General features: G+C 39.9%; 1 protein-coding gene across 1 annotated transcript; it reads left to right on the top strand.

The window, feature by feature from the left end:
- Window positions 1–1,534: 1,534 nt before the first annotated feature.
- On the top strand, window positions 1,535–10,424 carry snx22 (sorting nexin 22). The gene is made up of 7 exons (XM_085780563.1): window positions 1,535–1,720; window positions 4,948–5,031; window positions 5,458–5,562; window positions 7,358–7,452; window positions 7,821–7,853; window positions 8,730–8,797; window positions 9,709–10,424. Exons 1-7 carry the CDS (start codon window positions 1,634–1,636, stop codon window positions 9,819–9,821), a joined length of 585 nt encoding a protein of 194 aa, XP_085636689.1. The 5' UTR covers window positions 1,535–1,633; the 3' UTR covers window positions 9,822–10,424.
- Window positions 10,425–12,583: the final 2,159 nt, after the last annotated feature.

Genomic DNA, 12,583 nt, shown 5'->3' with positions numbered 1-12,583 from the left:
GCAGCTACTTGAACCAACAGTCTGGGTTCAGGTCTGAGCTCAGAAGGGGATGTGAGTGCCGTTCAGAGTTACGTGGTCTGGGTTTACATCCGTTTTTTTTTTACATCCAGTGAATTGTTTTTCTTTTACTTTAGGTTTCAGTCAGAGTGAGAAGTGAATCTGGATTTGAAAGTGGCATATGTGACTGTGTTGCTGCTGTGTCCACGAGCAGAGGTTTGAAGAACAAGTTTCCATGATGGCTGGTGCTTCATCTTAAAAAATAGAGCTTTAATCTTGGAGAACGTGTTTCAATTCAATAACCAAAGATGGAAGCTAAGTATATTAATGCAAGTTTGGATTACTAATGTCATTTTGAGATGAAAGACATTGTCCATTTATTGAGCTCTAGAGATTAGATTATTAAACTGCAACCTCCAAAATGATTAAAAAAAAACTGAACCTCCCAAAGTGGCAACAAGTGGACTCAACACATGTCATTCATAGTCACAAAGAGACACAGTTTATAGTTTCCCTTATATAAGGGTTAAGAGCAGTGGTGGGCAAACTTTGAGTTTAGAAATTTGACGGCTGAGCAGATTACATTCCATTTCAGTGGGAGCAGTGTTTTTTGACAGTGCAACAAGTTTGAGGTCTTGGTCAATAATTCACATGTAAACCATAAAATGTACATATCATTCATAACTCATACATATCCATCCAGCATTTACTATTTATTTTCATGGCACTACCTCATTGTCTATTCGCACTACATGTGACTGTTCAGTACAATCTGGCCACTTTACTTAGGCTATTTATCTTATTTTATTTAACTATTTTTTTTGTATTATTCTTAACTTATTGTTCAGTTGTTGTTGTTGTTGTTGTTGTTGTCTTTTATGTGAACATCAGAGAGCTATGCAAACCAAATTCCTTGTACATAATATGCATAATCATGCTTGGCCAATAAATCCAATTCTGACTGAGTGTTATAATTGGACAATTTTATACCAATATTTGACAGGCCAGAATAAAAAACACAATGGGCCACATATGGCCTGCAGACCTTAGTTTGTCCATGCCTGGTTTAGAGCATTTAAACATCTTTCAGCTCATTGTTCTGGTTTCTGCAGAAGGCCTCTAGCTACTCAGTGGAGACCAAAGCACAGCCAAAAGGAGACGTTCATTTGGGTAACAGGCAAATGCACTGTTTTCAGAGGGTGGGGCTTAGTGTTGGTAAAATCCTGGTTAAAGCCATGTGAATGTGTGTGTGCAGGTTTAAATTAGCCTACTGGTCCATCAAAACTTTATCCAAAGTAATCAGAGCATCAGGTGAGTGTGTGTGTGTGAGCAGACTAGACTACACATCTGTGTGGTGTTGTGTCGTTCATGAACGGACCCTTTCCTCTCCTCTGTGCGTCCTAAACAGCGGACTGCTCCTTTAATGTCTCTCCGTGCTGCTGGGTTTGTCCAGTGGTGTAGGTGGAGCTGAGCTCAGGAGGAGAGCGACCACACCACAGAGCCACAGGCAGCGGCAGCAGCAGCAGCAGCAGCAGCTGTTTCTCCAGTCCAGCGGCCAGACGCAGGGAAAACCCGACACCAGTGACTCTTCAGCCGGGTGTGTGTCCAGAGAGCCGCGGTCAGCTGACTCTGTCCGATGGTGTGGCAGCAGGATTTCCCCATGATTGAAGTGTCGATCCCTTCGATGGAGCGGGAAGTGGATGAGTCGGGAAAGTCCAAAAAGGTGAGGAGCTGCTCAGTGCTCTGTCCACAGGTCACTGTTGAAACGTTACCAAACAGCCAAAAACTAACTTGTTGAGTCCGCTCAGCGCACACGTTTTCTCTCACTCATTTCAACCTACACACACACACACACACACAGTCCATAGTTGTAACCTGGCTGGTGAAGCAGTGACGGTGAGGCGCGCGCCGCCAGGTGAGCAGTTACCTGCACGAGGAGTGAAAGTGAAGTGAGCACAGACCGGAGAGGAAGTAGCTGCTTCTTACTATGGCAGGATACTGCTGCTGCTGCAACAAGTACTCAGCTCCTTTACTGTAGAAAACTACTACAGATTAAACTATATAGGCTACTACTAGGACTAATACCAAGGTACCAATTCAATCAGTGTTCAAAACAATGCGGAAGAAAGTGGGGTTAGGTTTGTTTTTGTTTTTGTTTTTGCGCTTTCTGTCCTACTCAGCAAGACTAACTAATTCACATGTGACAATTAGCTTTCACAAGACAATAACTAGACAAGATAACACAAAGGCTGCAGTTACACAGTCACATTCTGTGTATGATTTACATTTGGAGTGGAAAACGCTGTGACAGAAGGCATAAAGTTACAATGACACATTCCCTTTGTCACATATATACAGTAGCCTATTTAAATGACAGAAAAGTAAGGTTTGGCCACCCTGCATAGTTAGTAGCCCCCCCTTTGGAAACTATCACAGTGTAAATAGTTAATATCTTGTCTGATACTTTGGTCAAAGTTTTCTGAGAGCTCAAGTCTCCTGGGTTTCCCATCCTTTTGCAGCGTTGTGCTTTGTTTCCCTTTTTCACGCTGAAGTTGTAGAAAACAATAATAATACACTGACATTGCTTAAAATATTGCAAAAGAGTGTTTCATTTGTAACTTTAAGTCTTTTGGAGATCATTTAATCTTCCACTTGTTGAACTGTTCACATTAACAGAAATTTTGGCCAGGGGAGGCCAAACATTTGCATGCCATTGAAAGTAAAAAAAAAAAAAAAAAAACACTGTTTGAAAACCTGGAGAGCTTGGTACAAAACTAAAATGAATGCACTAATGTGGCTGGTATCAACATTTACATGTAGGATCCACTAGTAGATACATTACCTGCCCTTGATTAGACTAACCCTAACACAGATTGATGTGTTTGTTTACATTTGACAAGTTGACCACTCAACTGATGAAAAAGCCTCCAGTCTTTTTTCCATGCCTCTTTTAACTCTATGTAGTCTCTTAATATGAGAGGCTCTCATACTAGAAACATTGACTTTATGGCCGAGGAGTGTCAAAGGTACAGTACTGTCAGTATAGCCTACGTTTTTTTTCTTTTTTTCCCCTGCTGGATCATTTTTATTGATGGATTTTAACATGTAGAGTTGTAACAGTTGGTCAGTTAACCATTGACCAATAGAAAGAAAATGAATCATCAACTCATAACAAGACGTTTGAAGTGGAATAGGGTTAGGTATTTCACTCTGACATGCAGTTCTGTAAAACACAGTACAAGCACCTCCAAATTGTACTTAACTGCTGTCTATGAGTAACTATGTAATTTACTGTAAAGTCCACTGTTTCTAACCTGCAGGAGCTGTTGTCATGTTGAGGGAGATCTTATTAATGTTATCGTCTATTCTGATTAAGGACTGAAAAGTAAAACAGCCAGCAGCTCAACCCTGCAGAAGTGAAACATGATGATTTTCATTCATATGTGAGACCAGCAGCATGAAATAATATCTGTGTTCAGCACTGCAGAGTGTGAGCTGGTGCACAGTTTTAGTGAGTGAGACGAGTAGAGTCATTCAACACAAGTGTTAATACATGAACCTCTCAGTCTGTGTACAGATTTATATGAAGTCACGTGTTGTTTCTCTGTGCAGTAGCCTACATGTTCAGTTTGTCTGCAGATGCAAAAGTGAGGTTCTCCTCTAATGCTGCCAGGAAATGCTGAATTTATTCATATAACTTTGACCAGTCTTATTGTGAAAAGCCGTGCACTAACCTAACCCACTGACATAATGAACAGTAGCACACATCCTGACCTAGCATAGGCTACAGTCATGCATCGACCTGAGATGTTTTAAATATGCAGTGACAACAGAGTTAAGGAACTGATTCCGTGTGTGTGTGTGTGTGTGTGTGTGTGTGTGTGTGTGTGTGTGTGCGTGTGTGTGTGTGTGTGTGTGCGTGCGTGTGTGTGTGTGTGTGTGTGTGTGTGTGTGTGTGTGTGTGTGTGTGTGTGTGTGTGTGTGTGTGTGTGTGTGTGTGTGTGTGTGTGTGTGTGTGTGTGTGTGTGTGTGTGTGTGTGTGTGTTGTTTTCTGTTTTCTGATTCCTCTTCTCGACACTTATTTTGTGAGACTGAAGTCTGAGGCTGCACCTCCTCCTGCTGGAGGAATCATGTTGTTGTACTTTAATGTAGGAATAACTAACTGTTAGTCTTTATTCTTAAATCCTTCATTTAAATCTCCTTCATCCAATGACGCCCGACACTGAATAGAATGACAGTAGAAGTGGTAAAATATTCAGCTTGACCTGATATTTTTTATTGTTGCCAATTGCAACAATGTTCTTGGAAGATAAAGGTATTTGTATTCACTGTACAGGGAACCATATTAAGTCATGCCCATCTGTTTAACCTGTATTTCCTCTCTGTTAATTGTATTTTAAATCGGCTCAGACCACAGTAGAGAAACATGTCCGTTTCCAACAGACTTTACAGAACAGCAAAGATTTGATAAGATAAGATAATCCATTATTTGTCCCACAGTGGGGACATTTACAAGGTTGCAGCAGCAGACAACAGCAAAGAAATGTATGGCACAGATAATACATAGCAGATAGCAATAGCAGTAAAAACAAAGCAGTATTTGTAATGGAGTATGATTAAAACAAAATAATAAATAAATAAAATAATAATAGTAAAAGAAGAAATATATACAGTACATATTTGAATACAGGAAGGAATACATGTCCCTCATGGGGTGGGAGTCATGTGATGACAGCTTGGCCATCATTGTCCTCTCTCCAACGACTTCCACCAGGTCGAGTGACTTCCCAGGACAGAGCTGGCCTTCTTCACCAACTTGTTCAGTCTTTTCCATGATGGTTTTCTTTTCATCACTGTTTACAAAGCGAGACACAACCTGACAAAGAGGTCATTAGTAAATAACCGGCTGTGGACAAACCCTCAGTGTCTCTGTCTGTCGTCTGTTTGCAGCTCTTCAGAGTTGAAGTCTTGTTTCATGGGAGGAAACATTATGTGCTCAGGAGGAGCAGCGAATTCCAGACTCTGCACAGAAAGGTAAGTACATGCAATGTACACAATGTAACTGTATGTAGCTGTGTCTGTGAGATCTATGTTGTCTTGGTTCAGAAATCAGAAAAACTTTATTGTCCATTGCAAGAGCAATGGGAATTCATCTTTGACGTGACTGCAAGAAATCGAGAACACATGGTTAAAAAACAGAGTTAAAAACAACACAGAGAAACAATGTACAATGAAAGTTACATAAAAAAGGACAGTTTACATAATTACAACGATGTTAAGAGACAAAATTATTTTGATATTGACGGAGTTTAAAGGAGGACCAGGGAGTGAAAATTCAAGATTTGGTTTATTGAAAAACTGAAGGCGTATGTCACAATATGAAGAATTGGAAAATAAAGTGAAAAAGTAATAAAACAGTGACTTTACATTTCTTCTTGCTTTATCCTCCGGCTCCTGCAGCTCAGGAAGATCATTCAGACGCCCGACTTCCCGAGCAAAAGGAACCCCCACCTGAGGACCAAACCCCCGGAGCAGAGGAGGCAGGAGCTGGAAGACTACATCCAGGTAAAACCTCCTGGGGTCTGTCCCTGTCCTGTGGGGGAGGGAGGGTCAAGCACAGCTAGCCTCAATGTTAGCCTAGACAATGCTTTTATCTTTCTTCTCAACAAGGTCAGAGTGTTTCCACAACGCTCTGGTCTTCTCTCAATCAGCTGCTCAGCTGAAAAATGTTGTTCTGTTCTACCAATCACTGATAATCACACCTGAGCTGGACTCAACCTTTAAAGGGATAGTTCAACATTTTGGCAAATTGGCCCATTGCCATAATCCCTATAGTCATAGCAGTAGGTTCGTTACCTTTAATTGTCGGTGCAAGCTATTTTTAGAACGGTGGAGCAGAGCCGTGAGCTGCTCAGAGCTACGCTACAGAGGCTAATGGAATTTCTTGGTTCTCTCATCAAACTCATCAAATACACAATCCAACAACTCCACAACGCTCTGGTGGACAAGTTGTGAGCTGCACATTCACCACGCTATGAGATAATAACACAACGTTACCACACAGAGTTGTTTTAGAGGGAAATGCAGAGACTGCTTGCTGGAAAAACTGTCCCTGAAGGCAACGCGCATCAACGGTTTTGCATGAATTTACCTCTAAAACAACTCTGTCTCGTAACGTTGTGTTATTATCTCATAGCGTGGTGAATGTGCAGGTCACAACTTGTCCACTAGAACGTTTTGGAGTTGTTGGATTGTGTATTTGATGAGTTTGATGAGGGAAACCAAGAAATCCCATTAGCCTCCGTAGCATAGCTCTGAGCAGGGATTATGGCCATGGGCCAATTTGCCAAAATGTTGAACTATCCCTTTAAGTGTTAGTATAAATTCACAGGTAACAAAACTCATGCTGCAGCAGCCAAAGATGTTTATGTAATTATACTTTATACTTTATTTTATCGCTCCAATGTTTTTCTAGCTGATTTCCTAGAAAGTTAAGATGATGTTTTTTATTTTAAAAAGCTGCTGGTATTTACCTGAGCTGTTCACCAAGGACAGGTCTTCTTTGCAGTTTGATATTGATTATACTAGAGGTGAATAATGTTAATATATACAGCACTGTGCAAAGGTTTTTGGCACTTCAGATGTTTAGATTCTTCTCCATTTTGCAGTAGCATCAGAGAGGCCTCTGATCGGTCCTACATTTATTCTGCAGCATGACAACGACCTAAAAACCACAACCAGTGTCAAAAATGTGTTCAAGTGTCTGGAGGAGAACTGGGCTGTTGTAAAGACAGAGCGTCGTTTTTGATCACATCTTCCCTTTACTCATAGTGCCTCAAACCTTTGCACAGCACTGTATGACATGTCAATTTTAGATCTTCCATGCTTCATGATCAGTTTACATTTATGTTGCATACTGTTGGAGTTGCATTTTGCAGTGTAGCGCTCAGGTCACGTCATATCTGAGCAGACTCAAAATTTCCAATGTAACCGACTGAATTTATTTCATTAGTTACACCTGAACCTAAGCAGAATTAGTACTGGTGTGCAGGATATTAAAACCATTTTAATTCATTCAAGAACTGAAAGTCAAAGTCAAAGTCAATTTATCCCGTGAGAGAGATTTGTCTTGGACAAAGGGCAGTGCTGCAAAACAGTACAAAAAAAACAGAGTAAAATCTTAAAGTGCAATATGCCTCAGAGTAGAAAGCGATAAATGTAGGATGAACATATAGTACAGACACACAAACATTGATACAATGCTCATCAAGCTTTGACTTTGATACCGGACCAACAGGATCAGTCCTGACAACATTCAGATACAGTAATAACATGTTTTGTCCTGTCCCCTGTTGACCAGGACATCATCTACCAGAACGAAGACGTGCCGCAGGTGCTGCTGGACTTCCTGCACGTCAGACACTTTCACACAGGGAACAAGATCAGCAGCATGGAGTAAGTCCTTCAGTCCAGCCTCCTCTGTCTGCACCCAGAGATGCTGGATGTGTTGCTATATTTAGATGCTCTATTTTTGGATTGGGGGCAATGCAGCAACATGATAAACTTCAGAAACATTTCCCACATTCATGCAGAGCAGCAGCATCGCCTCTAACACACATTAGACTGTAACCCCAACCTGTAACCCAATTATAGGGAGATTTTACTGTAGTGCAGTTGTCCACTGACTCTTGGCACATTGTATTATCCTCTTTGTTTAAGTTTTCAACCTTGGGGAAGTGCATATTACATATTAAGTTACATAATATATTATATTTAGACATTAACAGAAAATATCATATTGAATTCCTCACTTCTCATTGCAGGTCGCTTGATGAACTGGACAGTCAGGATGACAGGTAAGGTTCTTTTTAGGATGTCCCACTTCTCAGTTGTTGTGTAGTAACACACAGTATGGACTGTGTCTAAGTATGGGTGTGGCTATAGAAGTGTTTATTTTGACTGGGAACATCTAAAGAAATGGTTCTCAGAGTGAGGTCTAGGGGCCCCAGAGAGGGTTGAAGGGGGTCCCCAAGTTTTCCATGAAATTTGACTTTTTTCTAGAATTGTTTTTGTGAAATGTTACCACTTTTTTCTAGAAAATTTCTCTACAATATTTCCAAAAATCCACACCCTTGGCCCCAGTTTGAATGTACATTGACTAAAAAAAAGTAATATTTTTGAGTTTCAGAACAAATATTTGTGTATTTCTGGTGTTTGCTTCAAAATGTTGTCCAATAGGGGTCCGTGGTCTAATTTGTGTCAATTTAGGGGTCCTCCTTGCTGTAAAAAAGTTTGAGAACCACTGAATCTGAAGGACACCGACCTGAGAGACTGTTGATGTCTGTGAGAACACAGAAGTTGAACCACAGAGACGATGCATGGGAACATGGTTTGAGCTGTAACCACAAACTTCAGAAACACTCAATGAATTAGTTAACTGACAGAACTTTAATCATTGAGCGAGTGACTGGGGAGTTGGAGGAAAGAGAGGGGATGACATGCAGCAAAGCCCGGACTGGAATCAGACATGGTTGCTGCAGCCTTTCATTCCTTTTTGCAGAAATATCAAGACTTTTCCATGTTTTTATGATGGTGTGTGTTAAAAGGGGCATTCAGACTAGTGCAGCCGAGGGGTTCCCCATTAAACTCCTTCCCAGGAGGGATAAATGTTGATATTACTGTATGACAAGAGTATAAGACAAATCAATAACATCCTGCTTTTGTTCCCTCAGTTTTTCATTACCAAATCAGCGAGTGTTGGGCTTTTTCCAGGACCCTTATCTCTCTGGCTGCACATCAGGTAGGAAGAACAAACTGTGACAAACACTGGCACTTTGTGGCAGAGCCTCAGAGCTTCAGGGGGATGTGTTTTTATTGACCCGCCCGGAAGTTTGGATAAGCCAGGCTCCTTCAACAGGAAGCTTTTGGTTTATTGCAGAAAATTAACTCAAGTTTAGGATACCCCACCCCCGGGTGCAGATCCTATAAAACGTGAATTTCTCCCCCCAATAAAAATACCCTGAGTTATTCAAAATTGAACAAATGTATTTTCAGAGAAATGATTGAAATGGTGAAACAAATAATGTTTGACAAATATGGTATATTTCTGATTCCACATTCCATCTCTGGTCTCCTCCACTACGATGCAAATGAACGGGTAGTTTCTTACACAGACACTGATGACATCAACAAGCTTTAAAGAAACGACCCCCTCAATCTTAGGGCTTCATGTTTTGATATTCATCCATATCAATTAATCATGCATAAAGTAGTCCCATACACTGGGAGAAAAGGAAGATGGTGAGAAGAATTGGGGATCTGGGAGGGTCGTGGGAGGCGAAAGAGTAGACATGACATGCCTGAGACCCTTAAAATTATGATTTACTAATATAATATGTGATGAATAGTGATACGCGTTGTTGGCTGTTTAGGACAAATTAACAAGAAAGGTAAGCACAATAAATGATTCCCTAAGCTGTGCAGCACTTTTTGAATGATAAGGCGAGTCTCTACCAAGTTGTGATTTATAGTGGCATGGTATGAGTTGTATACGGGGGGAAAAAAATATCACTTTAGTCCCCCGGCCCCATCCTGACATCGGATCTGCACCCCTGCTTGTATGTCTCGGTGTTGTAATTTTGATTTGAAAGGCATCTAAAAAAGGTGTGAAGTCCTTTACATGTGGTGTAAACCCTGAGTTCTGTCTTGCAGGTCTTCCAGACATCGTAATGGATGGGGTCCTTCAGGGTTTTTATCCCCGGGACGTCCGGGTCAGCTTCACTGCCCCCACACTCACTGAGCCCGACGCCTCTGCAGACGCCTGAGATCACAGACACAAGGGAGGGGGGGGGTCAACGTAGGTATCCAAGTAGAATAAACACAGTCCAGCACAGCCAGAGAGATACATGAGGAAGCCATCAGCAACGAGCACGACAAAGACAAACCCTCTGTCCCCAGTGGGAGTGAAACCCTTCACCTGCTCTTTGTGAGGGTCTCACATGTAGGACAACAGCCACAGTTCACCTTGACAACTTTTAAAGATGTAGCCATGTCTTTGACTCACAAAATGATTTTAATCTTTTGGGGACGTTACTCTCCGGACAAACATGAACAGAAACATGAGTCTTGTGTTACTTTTACTGAAACTAGATGTGAGTTTAATTTTAGACGTACAGACAAAGCCTAGGCTACTTGAACCATCAGGGACAGGAACTGTTTACTTTTTTAAATCCTCTTGTTTACAGTCTTTTTTCTGTTTCAGTAACAGACAGTCAGGGTGTGGGAAGGGAAAATTCATAGTTGCATATATTTTGGTCAACCAGCTTTAAACATGTAACCATATGCTCTTGGAATTGACTTACATTGTATAGTACACACTTTTAAACTTTTGTATTTATATTAAAATTGTAATAAAGAATAGACACATCCACCTTTGTGTCTTCTCTGTGTAGACCTGAGCTGCAAAACAAGAAAGTCAACATCGTACTGTGAGTCACAAAAGGCTTGTATCCCTTCTGTCATACCACACAATTGTTTTGTTACAGGTCAGTGATCAGGCAGCTGTGGTGTGAGTAGATTCCTCTTTATTAAACACAATTTGTTCCTCCAGTGGATGAAGACACACAATTACCAGTGTAATTGTTTTAAAACATTTCAGATCAGCTATTTCAAACCCTCAAAGTTTTTTTAAATTTATGTTAGCAGTAGTGAACTAGAGTATAATATCATTTAGACTGCCTAATTATGTATAACCCTGTAAGCCTAACAGAATCAAATATGAGTGAGCCATGAGTAATAGTTTCAGTTAAGTTTTGCAAACGTTCTTTACTGAGGCTGCAGTTTGCAGTGGTACTGAACTGGACCACAATGAGCGTCTAACAACTTATTTCCTCATCTGCAGGTGTAGATTTATGGCAGCGCTGTTGCATTGTATTAGCTTATAAATTAATAACAGTTTTGAATGTTGTATTAAATACAGTGTTTCTATAAAACCTCAAACATGCATGAAGAGCAGTAATTTAAGATCAAATGTGTATTTTTAAAAAACCATCAGTAGTTATTTATAATGAGTTTAACCACACACAAAAACCAAAGAAAGAAAAAAACAAACTCTGAAACATCAGACTGAAGTCTTTTATGTAAAATAACCAAAGTGCTTAATCCCTGGCAGAGAGAACAGTGTGTTCATGCAGGATCGTGTTAGTCACAGTGAAGCAGGTTGAGAACTCTGCACACAGTGAGACACATTAAAACCATGTCGCTCTTGAAAGGGAACCATCTCAGGAATTTTACTTCATAATCTTGCTACAATCGATTTTATATTGAATATTATATCAATACCTGTGGGTTCTGTGCCGTGCAGCATTTAAAAACACTCCTGAGGATTTTGTTGGGCTTCATTGAGAAACAACTCCTCAGACGAGCGCCATCTTTTAAAATTATTCTAACATTACCGTAGTTGATGATATCTGGTGGTATCAGTGTGTTATCTGAGATTTACACAAAGTATGCAGAGGCAAAGGGTGTCGGTTTTCTCCACAGGTGCCTCGCCCTAAAAGCCTCAAGCAAAACAGTCTACATGCAGCAACAAGCAGTTCAGGTAGAACATGCAGGCTTATCTCCCTCAACGACATAAAGGGCAGGAAGACGAGTCTGGGTCTTTAATTATGTCATTTAGTTACGGTGTCTTGGTGTTGAATTGTTCCTTCTATGTGGGTCAAGTCTTTGTTTGAAGCTTTTCACATAGTAAATAAAATGAAGGTAGATTTTCTGGGTGTTATGTGTAGAAGGGAGAAAGAGAAATATTCAGATTCTAATATGTTGTAATGTTTACTGTTAGATTTCCTGCTTTACCTGAAAACCCTCTTAAACAAAGAAAAGTCATATTAGCATACATTACTGTACATGACACTCAGTCAACATTTCTGCAAATAGGTCATAAAGTTTAACTCGCTGTTCAAACTTACAACTATGTGGCAGCTCCTGTTTTCAAGTAAAATCTAAATCCAGCTTTATGGAGTTAAAATCAATTCATGCATTGCTAATGGAGAGAACAGTTATTTATTTTGGCATTACGGCATTAAGGCAGATCTTTCTCAGTTCTGTTCTGTAAACATTGGGCCACACCCAGAAGATGTTTACCTTAGCTTAAATAGCGAGCCAAACCAGTTAATGTTTAATTAACTTTCACCTGAAATACAACAATGACACTTTGTGTATGTGGAATAGGTATGTGGACATTTTTAAAGGCAAATTCAAGATCTATCTTTTCAGTCTGACATTTAACTAAATTTTATTTATTCGTAGATTAGTATTAATATTGATTGTTTTTTAATTGCCACTTCTTGCTTTGAATTCCCTTTCATTGATAATATTATAATTAATAAATATGACAGTTTCATCCTGTTTTTATTTATCAACTGTATGCTATTTTTCTATTCTTTTGTGATCTGAACAGTTATTTTCTAATTTCTTTCTACTTTTTATTTCTTTTTGTGGTTTTTTTTTTTTTACTTTTCTTTTAATCTTCTACTTTATCTTTCACTCTGGTGTTTTCTCACTTTAAATTGTTGAGTGTAAGATAGCA

Source organism: Trachurus japonicus, chromosome 6 (assembly GCF_045865225.1).
Source record: "Trachurus japonicus isolate A0001 chromosome 6, Traja_1.0".
NCBI classification, from domain to species: Eukaryota; Metazoa; Chordata; class Actinopteri; order Carangiformes; family Carangidae; genus Trachurus; species Trachurus japonicus.
The sequence above is the reverse complement of the archived record's forward strand: the minus strand, read 5'-3'. Positions and strand labels throughout refer to the sequence as shown.

Bases quoted from the DNA above. Each gene is read 5' to 3' on its own strand.
- snx22 (XM_085780563.1), top strand. From the start codon at position 1,634: ATGGTGTGGCAGCAGGATTTCCCCATGATTGAAGTGTCGATCCCTTCG. The intron at 1,721-4,947 runs GTGAGGAGCTGC...GTCTGTTTGCAG, and splicing joins AGTCGGGAAAGTCCAAAAAG to CTCTTCAGAGTTGAAGTCTT. The intron at 7,453-7,820 runs GTAAGTCCTTCA...TTCTCATTGCAG, and splicing joins AACAAGATCAGCAGCATGGA to GTCGCTTGATGAACTGGACA.